Below are 13,411 nucleotides of genomic sequence, written 5' to 3' on the forward strand. Positions count from 1 at the left end.
GCGCCCTCCCGGGCAGAGGATGAGCCTTTCCAGCAGTGTCGCGTTGAAGGAGTGGAGGATCCAGCCAAAAACAAACACATAAAATACAGAAAAGGCCTGTCAGGAGAGAAAGGCATGATGAGCCCAAATTAGCGCCAAGCGCCAATTCTTTCTGCTGCTCCGACACCGCCATCCTTGGGTCCGAGCCAGCCACCGCCCCAGACGGCGGGGCTGAGCGCGCGAAGGCCCGGAATCGGGGGCCACCGCACTTGGCCCGAAGAGGATGCAGCCCCCAGAAATATCTGTCTGCTCTTCCTAATGCCTGTCCCAGCACAAAGCCGAGGGTGTCCCCAGGGCTCCGCGGGTGGGCACACCACCGTCGCAGGCTTTGTGTGCAGCGGGCTCTGGGGGTGGCTGCTTTGACATCTTGTCGCGGGGGCTGGTGGGACCCGAGCCTGCCCACCCCTCATGAGGCCTGGCTGGGACCCAGGGGCCAAGGCTCCTGACCTGCCCCCCGCGAGGCACACAAGACTTGGCTCGGACAGAGGCTCCCTAGGCCTCACTGGAAGATCCCGGTGCCACTCGCTCACTCCCCCCCCCCCCCCCCCCCCCCCCCCCCCCCGTGAAGGATCAGGGAGTCTCGGTGGTGCTGTGCCAGGCAGTTCCACGCCCTGGACACGGTGCTGAACCGGCCTCCCCTGCCCTGCAAAGCTCACAGGCTAAGGAGGAAGGCAGATGAACCATTAAAAAAATGAACAAAACCATTCCAGAGAGTGTGATGCCACAGAGGAAACAGGACAGGGCATGTGATGAATGAGTGACCAGGATGGGTGGGGGGGGGGCGGCGAGAGGGTTTCGGGGAGACGCCTTTCCTCTGAGACCCGCACAAAGAGGAGGTCAGCCACGGGAAGATCACACTTCTCCAGCTGCAGTCCCCTAAACACTCACACAGGGGGCTTAGGGACGGGGGATGGAGGGGAGGAGTGATCACAGCCGGCTTCATGGAAGAGGAAACTTCCGGCAGAGTTGTGGAGAATCTATGGGGGGGGGGCAGAGCCTGGTGACTGGCGACTGCCAGCTGCTTAGCCAGGTCGCCTGCAGGGACACCTGAGGACTGAGGCCACAGATATCCTCAAACCTGGAAAGTATCCCAAATCCCCACTGGTAATGCCTCCCCGCCCCCGAGCCTCTTCTTGCTGGAGGCCTGTCTTCTCCTCCCAAATGAGAACCAATCACAGACTTCCCCCCGAAGTGTGAGAACTGAATGAGGTAATGCACGGAGCGTCTGTGAATGCTAGCTTGGCACATAGTAATCTCTCAAAAAAGTCTCAAGAAAACCCAACCTGGGAGCTGCCAGCTGGCCACGGATGGAGTGCCGGGAAAGGCCTGTCACCCAATTACTGCGGCTCTAAGAAGCATGGACAGCTCGCCCCCGAGATCTGTGCCCAAGCCTGCATGCTGAAGGTGGGCCAGGTCCTGCCCCGCACTGCAGGGCTCCTCCCGGTGCCACTGGGCTGACAGCACAGGTGGCCGCCAGAATGGGCAGTCCTCCGGGTGGACACAGCCCCTGTAGGGACCCTGATAGGAGCAAAGTGCAGGCACCATCCCTTGCCTGACCATCCCCGCAAAGGCAGCCCGGGGCTAGAGCAGAGGACACGAGCCCTCCCTACGTGGTTCTTTCCAGGACAGAGGATCCCAATCACCCGGGACAGGGGAGGAGGGGGTCCCAAGGGCAGTGCTGCGAGTCCAGCCTAGACTCACCCCTACCCGGAAGGCCACCCAGTACCCAGGATGCCACTTACGAGACTGTGAACTTCTGCCTTGGGTTCACTTGACATTCCTTCATCACATGTTCTGTGAGGGCGCGTAATACGCGGGGCCCTGGGGATAGGGTGGTGAGAAGTGACACCCAGTCCTGTGCCAGGGCCTGCAGGCTCTCTTGGGGTACAGACGCTCACCCTGTTCCCACACAGCACTAGGACGAAGCCTGAGGCAGGTGGGCTGACCCGGACAGGGCCAGCTCCCTGGAAGATGCCCCTTGGGTTGAGATCCGACGGATCAGTGGGGACTGCTAAGTGAGGAGGGGCGGGAAGAGCCAGTGCGAAGGTCCTGAGATCAAGAGAAATTCTGCAGGTGCTCTTCGGACTGAATGGAGGCGTGTGAGCACCTGTGGCGCAGGAGAGCTAGGTGGGAGCACAAGCTGGCGTCGGCCGTGAGGAGTCTGGGTTCATTCCGGGAGTCCAAGAAGGCATACGGTGGTTTGAAGCAGGCAAGGGTGGGCCGGGGTTGAGGGGATGCCAAGATCGGATTTGCGTTGGGAAGCCCTCTCTGGACTCCTCCAGGCTGCTGTCCAAGAAAGGACAGGGCAGAACCCATCAGAAGGAGACACAGGCCTTCCCTGGGGGCCAGGACTCCCGCCAGACAGGAAGGATGGGTGCTCCAGACCTACGAGTGGCCGAGCGCCCTGTGAAATGTTCACGACACGGGGAAGGTACTGGCTCTGGACTAAGAACACTGCAAACTCTGAATTATTACCCATTAGACTAAATACATAAACCACAGCATTCCGTCCCTTTGTTGCCTAAAACTCAGCTCAGCTCGCTGTGTGGGGTGAGGCTTCCAGAAGCAGGAGTGACAACCACCCCACTTACTGTCAGAGGTACATGACGGAGGAGACCGTGAAGGCTCAGAGAGGCAGACATGATCAGGTCTTTCCGCCCAGGTAGACCCCGGGGGGCCGGGTGCAGGTGAGCACACACTGTGAGACCAGGTGGCCAACAAGAGCACAGAGACCCCCTCCCAACGCAGCGTGTTCCAGGGGGCCCCCGGGCAGGGAGCATCTTCACTTCGGAGCTTCGGTGGCAGGAGGCTCTCAGAGGACCTGCAGACACGGCCCCAGGGTGGCTGGGCTGTGGGGCTGGGGGCCGGGGCCTCAGGGAGGGCATGGGTGCGCCCCAGCCTGGAGGATTCCCCAGCTCCTCCTGGAGGCTCCTCCCTCCCCTGACTCAGAAAGGCGCCCAGCCAGTGAGGAGCGGGTGCCACTGGGGAAGACACGTTCTATTTCTGACTCTTCCCATGCAGAGAGCTGGAGTGTGGCAGCTAATCGCAGCGCCGCCGGGTGGGGGGGAGCGGCGGCAGGAAAAGGAGGGCCGGGGTAGAGAGAGGCCCCCACCTGCCTCCCAGCCTGGTCCCCGCCTGTGCACACAGGAGAGGTGGGGAAGCCATCACTGGCCTGGGGCCGGAGCGTGCCGACAGCCCTCCGACAGACCTCCGGGACTCAGGCAGGGAGCAACGGCAAGGGGAAGGGTGTGGGACCCCACGGGACAGCATATGCACACGTGGGTGTGCATCCCCAGGAGCGCCTAGTCATCAGCTCGTGCTCCTGGTCCCGTGGGGCTCTCTTCTCTCTCCACACCTGACCCTGTGCTTCGAACACAGGAAATGACAGAGGATGGAGGGTATGTGGCCATGAGGGGCCGTGGCCGTGGGCAGCTAGCCGACTAGGACGCCTGCGTGGGCCACACAAGAATAAGGGGTACAGTCACATCATCCATGAGGCTCCAGCTCTGCACAAGATGGTCCTGTTTCCGTTCCACCCACACCAGCACCAAGGGCCACCGCACACACAGGGGCTGAAGTCAAGCCTCAGCTCCGCCACCTGCTAATGCCTCCCCGACCTGAGCCTCTGGTCCCCGGCTGTCACCTGCCCCAGTGACCCCATGGGGTACTGAGGGGTGAGGACACTAAAGTCAAGGAGCTGGCACACAAACGGGGCACTGCTGTGACTGGCGTCTACAGTGCTCCCCTGTGTGCTGAGGCCAGCTCTCCTGCAGCCTCCACTGACGGAGCTGCGGTCTCTAACCTGCTGGCAGCCCCTGTGCCGGCCAGGAGCCCCAGGAAACACTCCTCCATCAGACACTCATTCATGCCTTCCTCCATCAGACTCCCTCAGACTCCCTCCCCCCATCAGACCCTCACCCCCTCCTCCATCAGACCCTTGGTGCCAGACTCACACCAGCACAGGCGAGGGTGGTGACTTGAGGCGGAACCACCCGCCGCCCTCAAGGATATGACCCTGCTGCAGGACCACACAGGGCCCACCCTGTCCCGCGGCCCAGTGAGCGTGGGCTCCAGCAGCTGACCTGGGCCTGCTGTGCAGGGACCTCCGGGCTCACCAGGGGCAGGGGCTCCCTGCACTTCCCAGCCCCCTGCGGCTAGGCAGTGCTGTGCGGCCAGGTCAGAGCAGTGGCTGGGAGCAGGAGATATGCTGCGTCTGGACCGAGCCCTAGAAGAGGCACGGGAACTTCCGTGGGCTCTGCTCCACCGCAGGCCCCTGGGCCGCACGCCTGATGGCACGGCCTCCAACCTGAGTGGCCCAGGCCGGCCTCCGCGTGAGGCCAGCTGCCCTGGAAGCTCACCCTGCCCAAGATGGACTCTTCATGGGAGAAACAGGCCTGTGCTGAGTGAGGCCAATGAGGTTTGGGGTGTCACCACAGCACCATCTGACCTTGGGAGGCACAGCTCAGTCCACGACTGGCTGTGACCTTGGCCATGTCCCCAGGGCACCATGCCATGCGGGCCAGGTCTGACACGCCCCCCCCTGCCCCCGCCCGCCTGCAGCCTGGACCAGCCCAGAGCCTTTTCCAGCATGGGGCCAGGCCTGGAGAGCCCTGCATGGCCAGGTGGACCAAAGGTGTAGGTGCCCCTCTGCCCCTCACCATCGGGGTCAGGGGGCTGCCTGGCTGCCAGACCCATCAATGCTCCATAGTCCAAATACAGGCAGGTAGGTGCATTTTTGGCTCACATAATACTTTTAAGAAACAAGAACATGAAGGGACGTTAATTGACTGGGAGTTTTGCTTTCAAATATATTTCCTGGCTTTCCTGGAATATACAGAAGAATTGGCTACTTGGGTACACAGCCCCATCCCCCACGCACAGTGGGACAAAGTGGGCACCCTGGTGGCTGGCAGTCCCCACGGCTCCCCAGGGCATCAGCCCAGATCATCTGGGCTCTCTGGTCACCTGCCTCAGGACCAAGATCTGGAGTGAGCTGGGCCCTGGGGACCACCACCCCCTGCCTGTCCCGATGAGCCCCTCCTGCCTCCCAGACACACTTGGGGGTGGGTGGCGTTGTGGCTCGGAGGCCTGGACAGCAGCTCCAGACCTAAGCCGAGGCCAGGAGTGACTGGGTGGCCTGCCGAGCAGTGGGGGGGGGGGGAGCGGGAGGTCATCTAGTCTGCCAGGAGCAATGCCCCCAGACAGAACTCTGTCCACGCCAGTCTCCCGACACACGGCCACTTCCCACAGCTGTGTCTGCTGCATGACACTGGTTTCTCGCAGGCGCTCTCTGGGGGGACCCTCTCAACTGAGGGAGTGCTGGCAGCTCCTGGCCCCACGGGAAGGAGAGGAGAACCGGGGGACTCCACCCCTCAGCGGAAAGACTCAGGTACCAGAAGGAACCAGGGGTGGCAGGAGGACTGGGTCAGGGGTGCGGTCTTCTCAGAAAAAACCCCTCAGATGGCGTCATGACCCACCGACCTTAAACAACAAAATGGTCACACAATAAACAGGCCTCAGCCTGTCCCAGGCCCGCCCGCTTATGTCACCAGCTCCTCAGCCCCACGGGAAGGACGCTGCCCACCACGGGGGGCCGGGGTCACACTGCAGAACGTGCCCCAGGACCCAGCCAGCTGGCCATAAAGCGAGGGGCACCTTCCGGTCGCATGCTGGGGGCAAGTGGCAGCATGCTCCGTGGCTGACAACACGGCCTTTCTTCCACATGGGATTGGAGGCTCCTGGGAGGCGAGGGGCTGTCAGGAAGGCCTGCTCCGTGCGGCCTGAGTTCCCACGTGGGAATGGGGCCCCAGCACCGTGGTAGCCGTGGCGACTGGGACCGGCTGGGGCAGAGAGCGCTGTGAACCATGAGTGCTGTCTGGGTTGGCCACCCTGACCCCTCATAAGAAGGGCCACCTTCACTGCACTTACTGTACGTCTTCTTTGACCGGCAGCCGCTCCGTGGGACAGGCCATCTGGTCCGCAGACACCGAGGCTCGGCGCAGCCCTCTGGCTCACACAGCCCTGCCTGTCCCTGCGGCCCTGCTCTCACCCACGGGACTCCCCCAGCCCCTCCTGTCTCAGACCCTATCACCTACTGGTGAGCACCCCGTGCCAGAAAAACCACAGAACCCCCAAACCAAGGTCCTCATAAAACAGTTCACGAAACCCCAGAGAAGTCTCTGGAACCAGGGTCTGCGGCTGAACTTCCCGCCTTACACCTCCTCGATCCCCTGAGGGAAACGGCTCCTTCTTCTGCAGAGCGCGGGGCACCTGGGAAAGGGCCCCGCTGGGACTCCGCGCCCAGCCCCGCACGCCTCGTAATGTGACCCCGGCCCCCCTCCTCATGTGCCCCGTCCCGGCGTCTGGGGACCAGCCGCACACCCGCTTGCTGCTGCGTTGCCGGCCCGTCCAGCTCGCCCCCGCGTGCCCTGGCTCCGCACGCCCCGTGTGGCCTTGGGCTCCCGCCGGCCACACCTGCTATGCCTTCCCAGGGCTTCCCTCAGCACCCCGCTTCCTTCCCGAGGCTCAAGCCCCCACAGTACCTCCGACTCGATTCAGTCGCCTAGAGAAGCTCTCTTGGGTGCAGCAGCTGCTGTCAAGGGGATGGGTGTGCCTCCCGGCCCGGGTCACTCCAGACCTTCAGGCCTGGCCCCCCACCCTCCAGCTCGGGGACGCAGGCAGCCCCCGTCCCTTCTGAGCTGCACTCTTCTCCCCTGAAAACGGGAGGCCGACCGCACCCACCTCTCGGAGTTGCCGCTAATTAGGTGAACCGACCCAGAAGCCCGGAGCCCAGGGCCCGGCACACGGTGGACCCAGGGCCGTGGCAGGTCCCGAACTGTCCCCGCACGGCACTCAGGCTGCAGGGAATTCGGAGCAGCAAAGGGACAACAGGCCCGGCTCGGGGGGGACGTGGGTCAGAAGGAGCATGTCCCGGCCTCACGCTTGGCCCGGCCGCCAGCCTGACCCACTTCGTACCCGAGCCCCAAACCCCTGCTTTGTCCGTGGCTGAGGTTCAAACGTGACCGACATCACCTTGGTGTCAAGCAAGAACTGAGAACCGATTCCTTCCAAGGCGGCAGAGCGCCCTTTTGGAGAGAGAAGCTGCCGTTGCCGAGCAGACAGCGCACACCCACGGGCCACCGGGCTATTCTGGGAGCCCCTTCCCGGGCACGCCGATCCGATCGCTGCCGCTCCACCAGCCTGGAGCCGCCTCGGCCCGCTGGCATCCCTGCCTGGGACGGATTCCCCGGCGGGGTGGCGTCTCCGCACTCATTCTGCGGGGATTCCTCCTGCCACACACGGCCTGTGCTCACGCCGGCGTTGGGGAGCTCCCACGGGGTGCTTTCGGGGCAGCAGACCCACAAGGGCTTGTGGGCCAGCCTGAGACAGAGGGTCGGGGCAGGAGAGGCCACTTGAAGGGGTGACCCGAAGACCGGGCCGCAGAAAGAGCAGGGATGGGCTGCAGGCTCTGAGGGGGTGGTGCCTGCCACCTTGGGGACAGCAGCTCCCCCCAACCTGAGCCCCCTGGGTCCTCGCAGTCACCCCACGTCAGACCTGCCCTGTGCTGTGGGGTCTGCGCCCAGACCTAGGCTGAGGCCATGGCTGGAGGGGGCAGGGGAAGAAAAGATGGGAGGAAGGCAAGGTAGCAGGGCTGTGCCAGGGGACAGGAGCCCGAGGCCTGGCTTTGACCCACACCCCCACCTGCGGCCCACCGCTTCGGAGACAGAGGCAGGGTGCACGCACACCCGGGAGGATGGTGGGGACCCAAGACTCCCAGGGGGCGGCCCCTTTCCTCCCCCTGACTTCCCATGGCCACGGCCACATGCCCAGCGCCTCCCGCAGGGCCGGCCGCTCAGCCGGGGGTCCTGGGACACGCTAAGTCTCCTGGGGGCGCTGGACAGCAGCTGCAGTGACCATGCGGAGCCCAAAGCCACCATCCCCCCAGATCCCCCTGAAGTCACAACCGCGGCCAGAGGTCACTGTGACTCGTGCAGAAAGGCGGAGGGCCAAACGGCGGGAAACTGAGAGTTGGCCAGAGTGTGGACCAAGAGGCCTTCACCCTGTTGGTGGGACCATCAGCACCATCTACCAAGATTATAAATGCCTGTATCCTTTGGCCCAACTGTTCCAGTTCTAGGTGGGCAGTTTCTGAAGCATCTTATGGGCACCGATGGGTTACAGCAAAATGCAGGGCAGAGGCTTCATGCCCATTTAGGGAGGGCCTGGACAAAGAAAGCAGTCGGCCGGCAACAGAGTTCTGTGCAGACGGGGAAAAGGGTAGGGTGCGTCTACACTGGCCTTCATCGGAAGGCTCACCCAGCTGGACTCTGGGAAGAACGGGCAGAAAAGCGAAGACAGAAAATACAAAATCGTGTTGTGGTGAAGAATCTGGGCTCTGGACCCGGCCTCGGCGGGGATTCTAACTTCTCCACAATCAGCTGTGGGATCTCCAACCTGCTCACGAAGTCACTGCCTTTTGCTCTGTGACAGAGGTGTCCACCTGGCAAGACGACAGTCCCCAGGTGCTCATGCAAGCCCTCACCCAGGTGCCACAGCGGAGGTATCTTGTAGATGCGATTACAGTCCACAATCAGATGACTTTACGGGAGGGGGACTGTCCTGGATGCTCTGGGTGGGCCTGGTCCAATCAGCTGAAAGGCTTTAAGAGCTGAGCTCAGGCTTTTGATAAAGAAGGAATTCCGCCTGTGGACAATGGCCTCGGCCGTGCCCGAGAGTTCCAGCCCTTCCCGACAGCCCGTGTCACAGATCCCAGACCTGCCTAGCCAGCCCCCCAGTCACCCTCACCCACGCCTTGCAATAAATCCCTTATTTGTCTCCTACTGGGTCCGTTTCCCTGGTGCCCGACCAACACCAGGTCCTTGTCTGTGAGGATGACAATACTATGGGAGAAGCTCTCTCCAGGATCCCCAGTGACCGACCCCAGATGCGCCAACGCTCTCAACCCTGGAAGGCCAGAACACGGTGACCATGCTCAGCCCCCCCCACCACCACCGTCTGTTCTCAACAGTGAGCTCTGTGTGCATCAGGGACTGCTCCCTTTGTTCCCAAACCTAGTGTACCAGGTGTACTTATTTTTGTGATTAGGTTAATTAAATTTTATGCACATTGATTAAATGACTTAATACGGGTATAAAAGGAAAACGTTTCTGTGAGAACAGGGTTGAAGGCTTGGAGTCAGGAAAGTAAAGATGCTAAAAATAGTGGTGTTGGCTCGTGTGGGAGCGGGAGCGAGAAAGATGGGAGGGAATCGAAAACTCTGGGAGGATTCTGTGCTTCGATCCTTCCAAGCGCCTCTCCATGCTCGCTCCTCTTCCAAGAAACCGACGCTGGGGACCGTACAAGACTCATCCCAGCTTTGCGTCAGGAAGAACTCCCATGTAGTCCTCCCTCAGCAGAACGTTCCCGATTCTCGCCCGCGTGACTTGGGCTAAAGGAGAGCATTCAGGGCAAGAACAGGTCATGTGTGTAATTTCTGCCTTGATAACCGGCGTTCTGCCGCGCCCTCGGCATCTCGCTCTGTCCCGCCTCTCTCGTGGGCCTGGGGGCCACAGGCAGGGATGGCGCAGGGCAGGGGCCGTAGACACCCGCCCAAACTGGACGACACGACACCGGGGCAGACGGAAACCAAGGCTCCGCTCGAAACCCTCCTTCACCGCAGAGGATTTCCACAGGATGTGCCACCCCATCGGAGCACCAAGGAGCCGCCGGCCCTCACGGCCCGGAGAGGGGAAGCCAGGGCGGGGGGTCGGGGGCACAGGACCCGGGCAGCAGCACCCCGTACCTGGCATGCTGGGAGCACTTCCCATGTCCCACCACGCCGCGCTGTGTGTCCCTGCACCTCTCACACTCGCGGAGCTGACCCCCCCACCCTGTCCCTTGTCCCGAAGTGCCTCCATCCTTCCCCAGTCCCCAGAGCTCAGAGCAGAGGGCGGCCCACGGAGGCTGCTCGCGAACTGTGTCCTTGAACTGAGAGGTCGTGAGAAGGGTGATCACTGAGGGAGGGATGGCAGTATCCGTCCACACCACCCCAGCTTCCTGCCCCCGCCCGGCGCTGGACGTACGTGAGGCACTCCCGAGCCCACGGGGCTCCACGGACACTCCGCGGGCCAGCCTGCCGTCGAAGCTGCTCTACCGAAGACGGAGTGTTCCCACCCCCTCGGCCATCTGTCTGCTCCTTCCTTCCCCTCTCTCTTCATTCTACCTACACAACAAAATCAACCCAAGCACCCACAGTAGCACAGACTGCTAGTTTCCTGCCCGATCTCTCGTCCCCTTCCTATGCAGCACCGGAAAGCGGATTCTGCTCAGGGCAGCCTTTTTCCCAGCTAAACATGGCCACGTGGAGGGGTTCTGACCACAGATATGCTGCAGAGCTTTGGGGAAGAGCCAATTCAGCTGGGATGTGTGTACCTTTGGGACTTAAACGTGATGTTCGGTGCTCCCGCAGCTATTTTAGACCATGGAGGATAAATGCCAGTATGAGTATAACTGAGCAGGAAGACAGAAGGAACCTGGGCTCTCAGTGACTGTTGAACAGCCACGAGAGACCCAATGGTCTGCAACTATTCCACGGAGCAGAGTGGCTCCAGGCCCCGTGTTGAGAGCCAGCCTACCTGGGTCAGATCTCAGCTCAGTGGCATCCTACTTGTGTGGCTTTGAATGCCCACCTAACTTGTCTGAGCCACCATTCCCTTAGCTTAACATACAATCAATATAGTACTTACATCTTGGGCTCAGCAAATGCAGGCCAAGCAGAGTCCACAACACGTAACACAAGTTTAATCAATGTTCCACACTACCGTGGCATTGTTACAACTACAGCCTCTAGTCACATAGGCTAAGCCCTGAGTGCAGGTAAAGCAGGGCCGGGTGTATTCAGTCCCTGCAAGGGCCGAGCAGGCGGGAAGTACGGACCCACTCCCCAGGCCCAGACAGGTAGCGTGATGTGCCCATGCTCAGTCTGCAAGCCCCAGCCAGGGGACCTGTAAACCCCCAGACCACCTGCTCCCCCAGTTTGGGATTCATGTTTCACTGATACTGAAGGGAGTTGATGTCATTTTGCATTTTCTTACAAAACATGCCGTACTTTCCCTGACAGATTCCCCAGCAACCAGGGAAAACCAAGAGCAGCTGACCCTGGGCCGACTCAAGGCCACGGGCTCCCCGCACACTGACCCAGACAAGGGAGCCTGAGCCCCACACCCCCGTGCTCCCTGCAAACCATGAGCTCCACCCAAAGACCAAGATTTGTATTTTTGTTCTTAGAGGATTAGATTTGTCAAGCTTCTCCTGACTTGGAAGCGCTGTTTCCTGTTGCTTCGCTGCCTCCGTCTCAAAGCAGAATGTGCAAGACCCACACGTTCCAGACACCGCTCCCACCGGACCCCACTGGCCTGCGCCCAGGCCTTGCGGGACCGCCGAGCACCCTCCTTCCGGGCCAGAGGTCACGTCTTACGCTCCCTACAACATTCCTCGGCGCCTGCCTCTAGCGTTCCTTTTGCATTTCTGCAATCAGTCCTTGTGAGCGCCCTCATAAAAATGGGGCGTGCCGCCTGCCTTTGGAGGCTGCGTGACATTGGCGGCTGGCCCCTCAGCACCGCGGTGGCTCAGGCAGGTACTGCCAGGCTGACAGCCAAGAGGGTTTGGCAGGATACAGTAGACCTGACCTCCCAGTATCTTGAGCTTTCTAAACAGAAAGAGAAGCAAAGCCCCAAGGACAGGCCCGAGACCCCCGAGAGGGCTGGGAAGCATGTCAGGTAAATCTGCTTCCCTGAAAATGGAAGCAAGGCACAGAAACGGCTAAGCAGAGTCTTTGTTCCCAGGATCTCAGCATCTAAAGACGGTCGAAGAGAGCTGCCTGCCCTCCACGTCCCAGTGGAGAGGGGCAAACAGGTGGAGAGCAGCGTCCAGCCCGGGACACGGGGCCGCGGCGGCATCCTGAGCAGGACGTGCAGGGTCTGCGATGCCCGTCCCCCCTCCCCCTGTCTCTGCACACGGGGCTCCAGGGGAGGCCCCTGACCTGGCCGCAGGTGTGGCTTCAGGCCCCTGGAGGTGGATGGAGCCTGTGGACGTCAAGCAGCTGAGGCCACTGTTCCCTTGGCGCTTCCTCTGCGTGAGACCGGGCGCGTTAGCAACCCTGCCGAAGGCGACCATGATGAGGGCGGAGACGGAATGAGGACGGGTAAGGGGGTGACGAAGATCCCGAGGAAGGTGCTCAAGGTCTGGTACGGATGAAGGTAGAGAAGATGGAGACGTAACGCTTGCCGATGCGCGGGACCGTCGCCCCCGATCCTTGTGACAATAACGCAAGCCCGTGTGTGCCCTCGGGGCCCCCAGACTGGCCCAGGGGTTGGCAACGGGGAAGGGCTGCTTCTGGCGGGCACGGAAACATTCTAGAATGGGTGGTGGGGGCACACAATGGTACAAACACACAGAACGCACTGAACGGCACACTTCGAAAGGGTGAACTGATCGGTACAGAAATCATAGCTCAATAAGCCGTTAAGACCAAAAGACAAACTCCCTGTCCCTGTGGGATCCTTATTTCTCCCCGGGTGCTTCCTCCCTGCCAGGCAGCTCTAGGCGTCTCCGGTGTCCGTCATATGGCCTCCATTCTACAGCCCTGAGGGACAGACTCTTCTGGAAGCAGCCCCATTCTACAGAGGAGGAAAGGGAGATGCAGGCCAGGGAGGTGGCCGCGTGCGGTCACGCAGCTGGAAACCAGGGCCCAGATGGCTGCCGAGGCCTTCTGACCAGAGCCCAGGCCTTCAGCCACACGGAGATGCCGTCCACGATCGGGGTGAGCCGAGGGTCGTACCCCAGCTCTCAGAGCGTGGCTGCACCCCCGCCAGAGGGAGAGGAAGATTCCCCGGCCATTGCACGGGGCATTGGCGAGTACACTCCGGGCCTTGACACTTCTGCTGCTGACAGCCAGATTCGACCCCAGTGCATTCTTTCTCTACAACTCCACAGTCAAAAATCCCCTACGTTCTGTACAAGTGAGAATGAGCTTCTCAGAACACAAGCACACAAGGGATTTCATATCACAGGTGCAAAGAGCTGGCCCCAGGCCACATATGGCCCACAAATGTGTTTTATGGGGTCCACACATTCCTTTTTTAAAAATGTGAGTAGGCTCCCAACATTTAACTGCAGGAAATTTCGCATAAAAACAGACATTTTCAGTTTCTCTTGAAAGCTCCCACCACCCTGGTCCTGCACTCCGGAGGTGACTCCACGCTTGCTGGATGCCAGCTGCGCCCTTCAGCGAGGACACGTACTCCCCACCTGCTGCAGGTCCTGCCGGCCCACACCCCTATGGAGCACCTGGGCTGGGACTTCTACTCTGTGA

At 61.2% G+C, this 13,411-nt stretch overlaps 1 protein-coding gene across 1 annotated transcript in view; it reads right to left on the reverse strand.

Annotated features, from left to right (window-relative positions):
* PHACTR3 (phosphatase and actin regulator 3) overlaps positions 1–13,411 on the reverse strand; it is a 228,438-nt gene that overhangs the window by 8,872 nt on the left and 206,155 nt on the right. The window contains exon 9 of the mRNA XM_034640064.1: positions 4,284–4,325. Within this exon, the coding sequence (XP_034495955.1) occupies positions 4,284–4,325 (42 nt within the window). The remainder of the gene's footprint in view (positions 1–4,283; positions 4,326–13,411) is intronic.

This window comes from Ailuropoda melanoleuca, chromosome 13 (genome assembly GCF_002007445.2).
Source record: "Ailuropoda melanoleuca isolate Jingjing chromosome 13, ASM200744v2, whole genome shotgun sequence".
Classification (NCBI taxonomy): domain Eukaryota; kingdom Metazoa; phylum Chordata; class Mammalia; order Carnivora; family Ursidae; genus Ailuropoda; species Ailuropoda melanoleuca.